Raw genomic sequence first — 13533 nt, 5'->3', positions numbered from 1 at the left:
TGAGAAGAGATCTGGAACCAGGGAGATCTCCAGAGACCTACAAGGATGACAGGATCTGACAATCCAGGCAATGGTGGAGAGGATAACCTAAAAGCCCTTCCCCTAAAATGAGATTGATGACTTCTCTTTATGCCATCCTAGAGCCCTCATCCCAGTGGCTGATGGAAGCAGAGACAGACATCCACAGATATACACTGAGCTGAAATCGGAATTTAGTTGAAGAGAGGGAGGAATGAAGAACGAAGGGGTCTGTACCAGGTTGGAGAAACCCACAGGAACAGCTGGCCTGAACAAGGGAGAGCACATCGACCTCAGATGCTGTCAGGGAGCCAGTACAAGATTGATCCAGACCCCTGAACATGGATGTCAATAAGGAGGCCTCTGCACTCCAGGGAGCCTCTGATGGTAGATTAGTATTTTTCCCTGGTGCAAGAAGGGACTTTGAGAGCCCATCCCACGTGAAGGGATACACTCTGGCCCTGGACACATGGGGAAGGGCCCAGGACCAGCACAGGAAGATTTGGTGGACTTTGCAGAGCCCCTGTTGAGGGCCCTACCCTGCCTGGGGAGTGGTGGGTGGATGGGGTGGAGGGTAGGTGGGGGTGGGGGAGGAGGGATGGGGGTGAAGGGGAGGGAGAGGGAGAAGGGACTTACATGTGAAACAAGCTTGTTCCCTAACTAGAACTAATAAATAAATTTTAAAAAAAATTAGACCACAAAAGGTACATATCAGGAGATATCGATTATACCAGGTGAAGTGAGAACCCACAAAAGTATAATAGCCAATTTATTAATGGGTGCAATGAAAAGACAAACACTCACAGATACAGAGCAAAGCATACACCACCATTGATCCCACTGCCTTTGTCTAGTCATTCTGCCCAGGGGTCAAGAGCACCAATCGTGCTGCCTCTCAGCTGCTTGGTCTCTCACCATGTCAAGCTCTAGCAAGAGCAAGAGAATGAAAGAGCCTTCCCCTCCAGTTATCAGTTGCCACATAGCAGACAAGACCATGCCCGAGGGATGGTGCCCCAAGGCTATAGGCAGAATGAGTTCCCACAACAGGGAAGCTTATCAAACAGCCCATTTTCTACCCTTTGATCCCAGTGAATCAAGAGTAGACACCGCACAGGTTACATTCTGAAACTTTGACTAGAGATACTGGTGGCCATCTTATCTCCTGCTAAGAAATGCCTGATGGATTGAAACAATGGAGGAATCAGAGGGGTGGGGGGAAGGGAAGGAGGAAGAGGGGGAGGGAGAGAGAGGTTGCAAATATGAACTCTTAGATCCAATTATGATTGAAGTTTATAGACTTGATAGTCACCTAAGCAATATGCCTACTGTGGTATATTTAAAATGTTAATTTATTTTTGAGACAGGACCTCATTTAGTCTAGGCTTGTCTCAAACTGACCTTGAATTCATGGTCCTCCTGTTTCCACCTCCTGAATGTGGTTTTACAGGTTTGATGTTTAAGTCAGCTTGAGTTGGGATGGGTTTTCGTAATGACTGGGCTCTGAACTTTGTTGTTCTAATCCCTGAAGGTTCCAAAATACTAGTTCCTTTTGATAAGAAGAAAGTTAACTTTAAAAACTCCATGAAAGGCAAGGTATGAGGCTGTGTTGGTTGTCCCACGCCCACCGTAAACATTGTTCATTTACTAGAAGCCTTCCCAATGCAGAATCCTTGGCAGCCATGGTTAATCATTTGAATTTGCCTCCAAGCTGGAATGTATGTTCCAACAAAGCTGAAGAGACCTACCTACATCCCTGCACTGAGAGTGAGGGCCAGGAAGTTGCCTCCAATGAAAGCAGGAAGCAGGGTTTTAACTATGTCCTTGTGTGGGACACTAGTTGATCACAAAGCCAGGTGCAGCTCTGATATTGGCAAAATCAAACAATGTTAGCATTTAACCATGAGACGGGCTTTGAACTGGGGTATTGGTGCAGCATCTCCTAAAAGGGGAACTCAAACTGACTGGTGGGGTTGTAGGAGGGGGCAAGAGGGAGCTGGCAGGTGTCATCTGGTAGGTGGGCAGCCTCACAAAGTACCTTCAGGGTACTTAGCCCTGGTGCCACACCAGCTATAAAAAAGCACAATGGGTTTGCCTTTCCTTCATACACAGGGGTGCTGGCTTCAAGCAGAACACATCTTCTCAGGCAAAAACTTCCAGAAAAAAAAAAAATGCTGGTTCTTTCTAAATCAGTGGTTTCTAATTCTGAGGCTGACGGGTGCTTTTCTCACATACCCAGAACTCAACATCAAGTTGATATTTCTAAAATTACATTTTGAGGGGAATGATTCTCTAAAGCAAATCCAGTGCCGGTGTCAGTTGGGAAAAGAAGGCTGGCACGAATGGAATCATTCCTGGCCCCTCCTTCCAGTGTGTGTATTCTTTATCGGTTCATGGGGGGGGGCGGGGGAGAGGGTCATGCTGAAACCATCAGCAACAGGAGGAAATCCAAAGAAAGCTGGAGGAAGAGGTTCCCCACCTTATGTACCAATCTCACTGTGGCTCCGGCTGGCTGCCTGAGGTGAGATGGAGATGGAGAAGTGAGACAGGGTAAAGACTCTTTGTCTTCTTCATGTCAGAGACAGGGTTAGTGTCACAATTAGGGAGGCCCTGAGGTGGGTCCCAGAGGAAGCCCCTTGGCCAGGCAGTGCCCAGGCCACTGACAAGGCAACCAAGCAGCAGCTGCTTCTGCTTGAACAGGAGAGGTGGTTGAGGGCCTTTGTGTGAGCAGGATCAAAACATGCCTCTCAAAGGGGATCAAGAGGCTGTCCAAGTGGATTGCAGATGGGAAAGGAGTCTGAGTCTGTTTCTTTTCTTTCCTTTTCACAAAGAAAATTCAGGGAGAAAATGCCTCCATGGGCAACCCTTTCCTTTTCCTCATAGCAAAGCTTATCCAGCTACTATTATCCCCTGTCCTCTCTACTCACTGATGGGTTTTAAGATGCAGCCTCCGACTGTTTAAAGTAACCTATTCAAAACAGAAGAACTCCACCTCCCTTGGCCTCTCACTGCCTGGATGGAGCCACACAGGCCCTCCAGATTCAGCTCCCGACTGGGACCTCAGGGGTTTTCTAAGGCTGCAAACCAATGTGACCCAGGATGAAAGTAGGACCCTTAGTCCTCATTCCACGTAGGGCAACTCCAATCTGGCAATCATTAATCTATTGCTCCCAATGTGACTTTAGGGTGCAGGTCGCTCGGAGGCAGATTTTGAAAATAGGGTCTTGACCTCTAGGGTGGCAGCATGGAATGGCAGCAGCATGCGCCTAAAGACCTGACTGGGCTAGGTAGGGCACCATCCTGGCATGGCTCGATGAGAGAGGTAGGGAAGGAGCCAGACATTCAGGGAGACAGTAAGGCTCAGTCCTTGGTTTATTGATGGTGTACCTAGAGGCATTCTTGTGGTGGAGGCAGACTCTGAGGAAGCTCTTGGGGAATGAGTAGGGTGGCCATGGTGTCCCACACAGCAAACAGGCCCTGAGATGGTGGACTGTGGAGATGGCAAGCATGCCTATGTTTAGAGGATTGTGAGGCAGGGGTTTTGATTTTGCAACTTGACAACTTCAAAGTGTATTGACGTGGAGCTGAGAAATCTGCTAGAGAAGATTCTAGTAACGACACCCTCTGACTGCTTACACGGGGCAGCAAGGTCAGGAAAGATACCCGAGCTAAGGCCCGCCAGGCTCCCAGACCATGACCATTCTTACCCAAGAAGGCACCTCTAACAGTCTGTGTCTCCAGCCCTCAGAGTAGTTTTTAGAGCTGTGGACAAGCCCTTTCCATGAGGTGCTCCTGTGTTTCTGAAGGTGGCCCAGAAAGCTTTCTCTGAGATGGTCAATGGAGGCCAGAAGAGGCTACTGGCCTGGCCTAGTACAGAGAGACTTTCCCCTGGACCATCCATCACTCGTTCCACTCCCCACACAGGACCTTACGTGCATTGCCATGGTATGGGACCCTGACCTGGCACGTAGCCATGACATAGGTGGGGAAGTGCTAACTGTAGGGTCTGTGATACTGATAAGAGTATCCGAGTTGTTCCCGTGCCCACATGTAAATCTGTTGCTACTGTTGTTCCCTGGCCCTACAAAGGTCCCGTGCAGCCTCTGTATCCCGACTGCCTTACCTGGGCATGTACGGGGTCTAGTCAATAGCTTCAGAACTGCCTGTGGGCCCCACGTGCCTCCTCTATCCCACCATTCACAGGGCCTCTCTTCGCACAGCTGGGTCTCCACATGGAATCCATGACTGGGGTTTGTGTGTAGAATGATGTTTTCTGTTTACATTTTCCTATTAAAAGAATGCTATAAGAGGCTACTGGAATACATGCTTTTGAATACAGCTATGAAGATGAAAGGAGACATTAGGGTGTGCGAATATGTGGCCTGGAAAGGTCCACACCAGAGAAAAAAAACCCAACTCCTCTGCCAGTGTGGCATGTGGCCACAGTCAAGTGTGGTGGCAGCCTTCGTGTGTCTTTGGTTGTCTGGATGGAGCTTCACCCAGAGCTCAATGGAAGGTGGTATGGCAGGACGAAGGGCTTTTCCTGAAGCCCCTTCTGAGGGTGATGGGACACAAGCAAGCACAAAACTTGGTTAGTTTCTGGTGCCCCTGAGGACATATTGTGTAAGCCCACATTTAGGTGTGTAAGTTAGACTTGGATTTCACCATGGTGTACTGACACAGCAATACTTCTGATGGGATGTCTGCAAGAGCCAGCAGTGGCCTGCTAACTGCTCCTGTGTAGTCCTCTACTGTTCAATGCACGCAGGAAACATACAAACCAAGTAAGAGTAAAGAACTATACCGATAGAAACAGGGCCTTGACCCTCTCATTTTATTAAAATGGCACGGAAATATTAAAACAGCATACTGAGCAAGTTAGACTTCTGCAAGCCCTGGATCAGGTGCTGCGGAGTGGCCTGAGGGCTCCCTGTTGAAGGTTGCAGACTCATGCATTGAGCAATTCATGTTCTTTATCGGTTTTCCCAACAGCATCAGGATTTGATAAGGGGTCGAGGTCAGCAAAGAGGCTGAACCAGGCAGTCAGGTCCGAGGCAGCCTTGGCAGGCTCTGGGGAAAGAAGAAGAAACATGAACAAAACCACCTTCACAAGGACCACCTCTGCCATGCTGGGCTCAGGCATCCCATGACCCTTGGTCTCTAACAGTTAGGGAATTCCATGTCTTCTGACACTCCTAAACTGTCACCTGAATGTCCATGAAGAAGGGGCTATGTTCTGAGGTAACTAAGCACCGCCGGTAGCTACACCTCCAGCTACAGTTCACAAAGCTGCTCAAAACCCCACACCCTGTCTTTTTGCCTTAACCTGGAAACAGAATGGCGATTTCAGAAATCACACTGAATGGCAAGAGGCTTTCCGGTGTCTGCTGGAGGGATCGCTTCAAGTCCCCTGGTCAGGAACAATCATGGGTTTCTCTTTTCATCCTTCAAAGGCCAGGCCCAGAGGAGGTCATAGCCATGCCCAGCCTCTCTGCCATTGAGGTCATTGCCCTTTTCACCTTTTCCTGTCAAAGGCAAAAGGTCCTTGAAATGCCTTCCCTTCCCTTTGCAGGCTTGGAATTCCTTCGCCAGGCCTCACTGGAGCCCTTCACTCTGCCGCTGTCTCACCAAAGCACCAGCCCTATATCTCTGCTAATACCGTGGTTAGGCAGCCAAAGTGTCTTCCAGATGAGGAGAGAATTTTCAAAAGAGGGTTTCTTGCAAGTGATTTATAAACAAGCAGGGACTCCTCCATATAAATCATTCCATTTGACAACCGAGTTCACTGGCTCAATAATCCATGTCCCGCCCCCATCTCCAACAGGTGGAGGTGTCAGAGCCATGAAAGAATGTCTCTCTGGTAGGATACCCTTCTAGCAGGCAGCAGCTAGGAATGTGTTTGCCATCTGGCTGGAAAGAATCTCAAAAGTAGCTTGAGTGAAAGGATAGAATGGGATTAGAGTCACATAAACCATCTTTGCGTCTTCATAATGCCACTGAACTGTTAAAGATAGTTCATGAAGCACTTCATACTCGAGGTTCATCTCCCTGTTTCTACTCATAACACCCAATAGGTACATTATTTTTAATGACAGAATCAATTATGTCATAAGAGTTGTGATATGACTAGTCCACACAGGAACAGCTAGGAATGGCAAGACTCATAGTCAGAATACTTCTCTGAATAGGTTGTTACTACAGGCAGCCTTAATTGACTGTAGTTAGCCCATACAACCTCTGGACTAGAAAGAATCCCAAATCATCTTGTTGCAGGTCATATGAGAATACTCTATGGGGCAAGACTGATGGAGATGGATTAGTTTATCTCAATTCTTGATAGAGGACATAAAGCTATCTCCACTGAAAATAAATATGCTATGCACATAGCACTTCCTCCTGACCGCTTGCAAAGGTCTGAGAAGGTCCCCAGAGAGTGAACACAGCCTTGCAGTCAGAAGCTAAGGCGGGTGATTGCACTTTAAGGCAATCCTCACATCCCCCAGGCCTCTACTACGAGTACAGCCAGGTGCAAATTATTTGCACAGCACTTAAAAGAACACCATAGGAACCATTTCTGATGATAATGGGACAGGCATTTCCTCTAATGTCCTGTGGTCAAAGGGAGAGGGGGTGATGGCCAAAGGAACCGAGATAGAGCTGTGAATACACATGAGATCTTCTGTCTAGCAGATGCTCACTTCAGGGGCCTGTCCTGTGAGAGAACAGATCTCACAAGCTTGAAAGGACCTCTTTTGACAGCTAAGAGGCCCCGCCCTTTCTGAGGCCCTCTCACTCTATTCCTTATGTGGTGAACAACGGTATTTTTAAAGTCAGCAAACCACATTGGGCTTTCCTACTTTGCTATTTTCAGCTTATCATCTCAAGGATCACACACAGAGCTATGCATACTGGATGCACGCTCCTTAGAGGAGTCTAATGAGGGGACCGATGAATGAGGACAGTGAGCCAGGAAATAAAAAAACCTCAGAATGTAATTTCTAGCATCATGCACAACTCCTCACCCCACAGCCCTGCACTTGAGCTCTAGATACACAAATGCAAACTAGTAAAGAAATATAGGAAGAGTGACAGAGCTGCTCGGAGGCTAGACAGCTGCCATGGCAGAGGGGTAAGACTGATACCTTTCAGTGCAGAGCTGTTGGTATTTGCATTGCTCGCCTTTGGGGCTGGCCTTCGGGTATGAGGACTGACATTGCTCTCTGACCAGCCTTATATTCAAAACCAAAGACATTAGATCTAGCAGGAAGAGTCATAACACCCCACTGGCTGCTGGGCACATATATGGTTCTAACCCATGGTGGCCTCCAGCAAAAAGGCAGAGGATGGTGTGACAAGATCTTTCTCTCATCTTACTCAGACTGGGAAACATTTGAGGGAGCAGGAGAAGCATCGGATCATATTCCATTGGGATACCTGGGAAGTTAAGGAAGACTGTGGACTCAGAACAGCAACCAAGAAGCTCTAGTAGCAGAGCACTGTTTTTGCCTTTTTTGTTTCGTACCCATTTTCTTGCCGAGTATCTTGATTTCATAACCACACCAAAAAGCATTAGTAAATCATGAGCTATGGTTTCCTGTCACAAATGGGGAAAGCTTAAAATTAAATGAGCATAACAATAGAACTTGTAACCACACATCTCACAAGAGGGCCGTATGCATCTATTTCCTGTATGTTTGGGAAGTTGAATTAATTCAGTTAAATAAATAGCAGTCCATCCCAATGATGTGGGGAGAACCTACCTGAGCATTAACTTTAAGCCATATCTTATAACGCCATCTGACTTGTCCCCTTGTGCCCTGCCTGCAGAGCGTGGTGGAGGCCTTCAGCACCATTCCCCATAACATTTACTGCTTGTCCTGGATATTCTGGCATGACTCATCCTTAATTTAGAAATTTACTATAGACATCTTTGAACCTGTGTTTTAGCTCTCTGTGTTGGAAGTCTTATCTCTTGAAAGAGACGTGGAAGTTTTTTCCATCTGACACTCCAAAATACTTAACACAGAACATGTACCTGTTTGCTGATTAAGCCCACATTAAAATGTTGAGTATCATACAGGACATCAGTATGAGGACATTATATCTAAAACGCTGTCCTTTAACTGAGATGGGCTTGCTTACAGTGTTTTGTATTTCTTTGTAAAGAATAATTTAGTCTCCAGCAAAGTCCTCAAGAGAGACTGTTTGGATTGCAGAGTTCAGATGGGTCAGGGAATACAGTTTTCAGTACAAGAATGTCATTCCTTTATAGGCTATCATTTAAAGACCATTTGTTTATCCTGCTATTCTAACATCCACACTTTCCAGTGGGCTCAGTTATAGAATTATTAGTTTGTATTTTGGCCACATTCAGGAGTCATGGGCTGTTGAAGCCACGGGTTATGTATTATTCATTTTTGTATCATTTAGGACACTGCCTGACACACAGTGGGGGTTCAGATATATGACTCTTGAATTAAGACAGTGTTTAAATCCCCTTTTAACTGGCAAGAAGCACACTCTTGGTGTGTTATCCGAAGAGATGGCAACATTGTAGTTGGCAGGCCATACGGTCCCTAATACTAGCTAGATGTACTTCATCTTAGACAGGCAATACACATACTTAATAATGAAGACCCACAAGTAATGAAACAGATGGCCTGCAACCTATTTCCTTGGTGTAAAACAATGGAAAACAGAAAGGATTTTAAACAGCATTGCTATTCATTGAAACGGTACTTAAACATACAGTCAGCATGATTCATACACAATCAGGAGCTTCAGGTGTCACTAGCGCCTTCTGGGATGCTGGGCTTCCAACCTCACCATATGAATTTACAAAAAACCCTTGACCTGTTGTCTTACAGCTAGTGAATTTTATGGCATGTAAATTACACTCCAATAAAACAATTTTAAATGACTAGCATTTGGTGTGATCCAGGAATAACAAAACCTCCCCAGTTCCTAGAAAACTGGCTCTTAACCATTTTCCTTCTAGACCCAAGTAACATAAAAGCAGTAAAAAATGTGGAAAGTGAAAGTTGTGGGGCAAATGTGTATCCAGGGCACCAGTTCCAGGAAAGGCTGAAAGGAGTCAAGGCTAACTTGGTAACTGGTCCCCTTCTTCCCTGTAGTCGTTCCTGGTCATCACACTGGCCCACCAGCAACCTGAGCCTCCTTCCTTCCAACCCTGCAGCCTGGCTTCTGGTTGCATATAACCTGGAAGGTAGTTACAGATGCTTACCCCACATACCCGTGAGCCAGTTAGAGCTGCCCCCATGTCACCCGTGAGCGGGTTAGAGGCACTGACTGACTGAAATGGAATCCTGGAGGCCAGTGTGAGTTTAGAGAACAGTGCCCTGGATGGCTGTTGGCTGGCTGGGTCAGCATGTTTGTTATGAGGTCAGCGGGGCCAGAGCAAAGAGATGAACCCTTTTAGGAAGCAGAGGGACATACTTCAGGGCCTCATCTTCCTAGACAACCACAGGAAAGTCTGCAGCATTAGGCTATTTGATATCACTGCATTCTCTGACTGGGTTCATGGAGGGGAACCTGAATCAACTCAGGGGAGAACTGTGTGGGGAGTGCAGGCATAGATGCCACCCTCATGCCCATGTGCTATTTGATAATGGAAACCCAACAAGAAAATGCTTCCTACTCCAAAACCATGCATGCCACTCATTGCCACGCATGGCTATCAAGAACACTGGAGTAAAGAGGGGTATTTGGCTAACTGTGTCTTTCAGAGTACAGAACTGGGTATGTTTCCCAAGGCAGCAGGAAGCACTCTGACGTGGAGTCTGCCTCCCTTTATGGAACATGGGACTTGAAGACTCACAAATGAATCTGTGTATTGTTCTATTTGAAGAGTACCAAAAATATAAGCTGCATCTTCTCTTTACTTAAAGGTTTGTTTTAATTATGTGCACGACTGTGTTTCTGTATGTGGGCATGTGTGAGTGTAGATGTTGTGGAGGCCAGAGGCATCAGATCCCTCTGACACCGGAGCTGCAGTGGTTTCCAGGTAATTAGCATGGGTGCTGGGAATCAAGTTTATGTCCTTGCAAGGGCAATGCTACTCTCAATGGCTAACCCATCTCATTGGCACCCTAAACTGTATTTTCAAGCATACCACATAAAGGGATAGTGATGATGATGATGATGATGATGATGATGATGATGATGATGATGGTGATGATGATGATGCAAGATTTCTTTCTAAAGAAAAAATGTATTTTCTTTTGGGAGGTACTGGGATCACACTCAGGGAATTGTATATGCTAGGCAAATGCTTTATCATTGAACTCTACCCTCGGCCTACAAAGATCATCCAGCTGAATTCTCCTGTGACTAGGTTCTATTGGGTACTGTTCAGCTATGCAAGCAACCAACGCTGAGGCTCCCATTACAGCAGAGGACATACATGTGGGAGGAAGAACCTGAAGCCATCTCTTTGGGAGCTGAGATGGTGTGATAGTGTTCCTGAGCAACTTTAAAGACATATAGACGTCATGACTCCTCCTTCCCGTGATATGCACAGTTAACAGCCAGTACATAGAGTCACATTCACGCCCTAATATCCATCTAGCAGCTTGAATATGGGTGGGGAGAATAAAATGGCACTGATGTGATGTCAGCTATTGGACAAATACCTAAGGCAGTTTCAGCCTCCTTCATATAGCTCTGGGAATTATTTAGGGGCAGGATGATTGTGGATGGAACAACAATCAGATTCCAAATGTCTTGGCTTCTGTCAGAAAAACTGCTATTGAGAGAGAACTTAGTGTTGCTAATATTCTAGTAATTGCCATCAACTGTTCCCTAGTCAGTGAGACTTGGCAGAGGCATTTTTTACATATAGGTGTGGCTACAAAGATGTCTCTACCTAAGTCAAGAGAAAAATTTTTAAGAGAGGGGTAGTGATGGGTGGAGACAGAAAGGAGCTCCAAGCTCATGAACAAACTCTTCCAGCTCTGGGTTCCTTTGATATGTCAATGTGCTACCCATTTGCAGAAACACACATAAAAACTTGCTCGAACAGCCCTGCTCCCTTTGCATACACATTGGGAAACACCAATGAGCCAGAACTAACATTGCCCAGCAAAAGGAGCAAACACAGCCAAAGCACATGGACCAGAGAACACTTTGCTGTGAATGTGCCACACCACTTAAAGCAAAAGGCCCAGGCAGGGTTGCTGTCTCAGCCTGGGGGCCTTGGATGGTGTGGGGACTGGCTATGAAGGACAAAGTAGGAACACCACAGCAATGGCAGCCATAACCCCCTCAGGTACATTACACACCTGCAAACAGTTTGTAAGATTCCTGTCTCACTGGGCTTCAGTACAAGTGAACTGGGATCTTGTGGGTAAAACCAAGTAACAGCAAAGCTAGAGAGCAGACTCTCAGTAAGCTGTGCTGCATTCAGATTTTTGTCTACCTCAGCACATACTAGGAGTAATCACTAAAGTGTTATCTGAAGGAGTTCGCATCTTAGGCTTGTCACCTTTTAACCGAGCATCATGGCATTTGCCAGTTGTTCTCACTCTCTTATTGCTTGCCATCCATCCATCCATCCATCCATCCTTCCTTCCCTCTACTCACTCACCCCCACACACATCCATCCTTCCAACAAGTATCTTTCAAACACCCACTGAATTCTAGGCATTGAGCTATGATCTGAAAATACGGTGAATAACACAACTGTGGATCCTGTTTCTATGACAACCTGAGGAAGAGACACATGAAATCAGTTTTCCCATAAGGTGAGGTAAGAGGGTGATTTAAGTACAGGGTGTAATGGGAGTGTGGAGCAGAAACAGCTAGTGCGGATTGCTGGGGTGTGGATGAGCTTATGCTGAGACTGAGGCTTTTGGGGAAGTCAGCCAAGTATAGCACTATGCATGTGTAGGTGTGGATGGCATGCTCCAAGGAGAACATGTGCCAAGGCCCTGCTGGCGGAAAGATCTGGATGCACTAAAGCTCAGTGTGACTGGATCCAGCAGACATATAGAAAATATAATTCACAGTATGGTGGTGCGTGTTTGTAATCCCAGCACTTGAGAGGCCGAGGCAGGAGGATTACAGAAAGTTTGAGGTTAGCCTTGGCTACCCAGTGAGTTCCAGGACAGTTTGGTCTATATCTTAACACCACCATCTAAGAGAGAATACTGGTTCTTTGGCACAGTTGTGTCACTAAGCAAAGGTGGGGGAGTTGTGGGCAGCCATGAAAGTGGGGCAAGATACTAAAGGACCTTGTAAACCAAGCTGAGAATTTAACCCTCACTACAAGTGGTGGAAAGTGCAAGAACTTGGCAAGGCACATGACCTTTTGGGGCTCCTGGATTTCCTCATCTACAGAGTGGGTGGAGGAGTCAGTCTTGAAGCTTCCTTCTACATAGCACCAAAGGCACTGAATCCAGCAACTCTAAAAGTTCTGCTGCCCTGATGGAGTTAACAATCCCACTGGTCTAAGCAGAGTGCCCACTCTGTGTTCACACCATACATATACCCTGCTCTCTTTCCCTTGACATTTTTCCATCGAGTGCTGCAAGTGTTAATTTCACCTGGTGCCAGGCTATCCCAGGAGCAGAAAGAGATGAGCTCGGCCTGAGGTTTATTTTCGATAACCCAAACCTAGAGCCCACCCTGATGGCAGCAGCATCTGAGAACTGGGCAAAATGAAGACTACCCGGCAGACACACACAGGCTTGGGGATTCTGTGACTATAACGAGAGTTCTAGCCCTGGTTTGCAGAATCCAAAGCTGAGCAGCTGGTAATCTTTCCAGCTAAAAGCAGTCGGAGCCTACTTTTAAATTAAATTTTTAACATTGCAAAGGCTTCCAAACCTTCCTTAGTATCTGCTTGGTCAGCACTCTCTGGCTGGCTTGCCTACTCATATTTAGAAACCCCAGGAAGGCATAATTTTCTCATCTTTTCATGGGTACAGGAAGTCCTAGCCACATATGCTGTTTAGTCAACTTAATATCCACTAGAGTTGCCTAAGAAGAGGGGCCCTTAGCTGAGGAATTGCCACCTTGTGAGTGACTAGTGGGCATACTTATGGGAATATTTTCTTGAGGAATGATTGAAGTGGGAGGGACCAGCCCACTGTGGATGGTGCTACTCGGGGGCAGATGGTCCTGGGTGTTATGAGAAAGCAGGCTGAGCTGGTCTCCTCATGGGACTCTTAACAGTGAGAGCAGGGGCTGTCCCTAATGCTTTGGGAACCTATTGAGTCCTCACACTGGATTGCCTTGCCTAGCCTTAATACAAGGGGAGGAACTTAGCCTTACTGAAATTTGATATGCCATGCTTTGTTGATACCCACTGGAGGCCTGCACCTTTCTAAACAGAAACAGAGGAGGAGGGGACCTAGGGGGAGATGCAATGGGAGGAGAGGGGGAAGGGGAAATAGGGAATGAGGCCAGGATGTAAAATAAATAATTAAATTAAATTAAAAGGAAAGAAGGAAGGAAAAAAGAAGAAGAAGAAGAAGAAGAAGAAGAAGAAGAAGAAGA

At 46.5% G+C, this 13533-nt stretch overlaps 1 protein-coding gene across 6 annotated transcripts in view; it reads right to left on the bottom strand.

The window, feature by feature from the left end:
- Positions 1 to 4822: 4822 nt before the first annotated feature.
- Ica1 (islet cell autoantigen 1) overlaps positions 4823 to 13533 on the bottom strand; it is a 142699-nt gene continuing 133988 nt past the window's right edge. For all 6 annotated transcript variants that reach the window (XM_027389908.2, XM_027389912.2, XM_027389911.2 and 3 more), the window contains one exon: positions 4823 to 5085. In XM_027389908.2, coding sequence (XP_027245709.1) covers positions 4964 to 5085 — 122 coding nt within the window. In that variant the 3' untranslated portion in view covers positions 4823 to 4963. The remainder of the gene's footprint in view (positions 5086 to 13533) is intronic.

Source organism: Cricetulus griseus, assembly GCF_003668045.3.
Source record: "Cricetulus griseus strain 17A/GY chromosome 1 unlocalized genomic scaffold, alternate assembly CriGri-PICRH-1.0 chr1_0, whole genome shotgun sequence".
NCBI classification, from domain to species: domain Eukaryota; kingdom Metazoa; phylum Chordata; class Mammalia; order Rodentia; family Cricetidae; genus Cricetulus; species Cricetulus griseus.
Note: the sequence above shows the minus strand (reverse complement) of the source record. Positions and strands in the feature narration are given on the sequence as shown.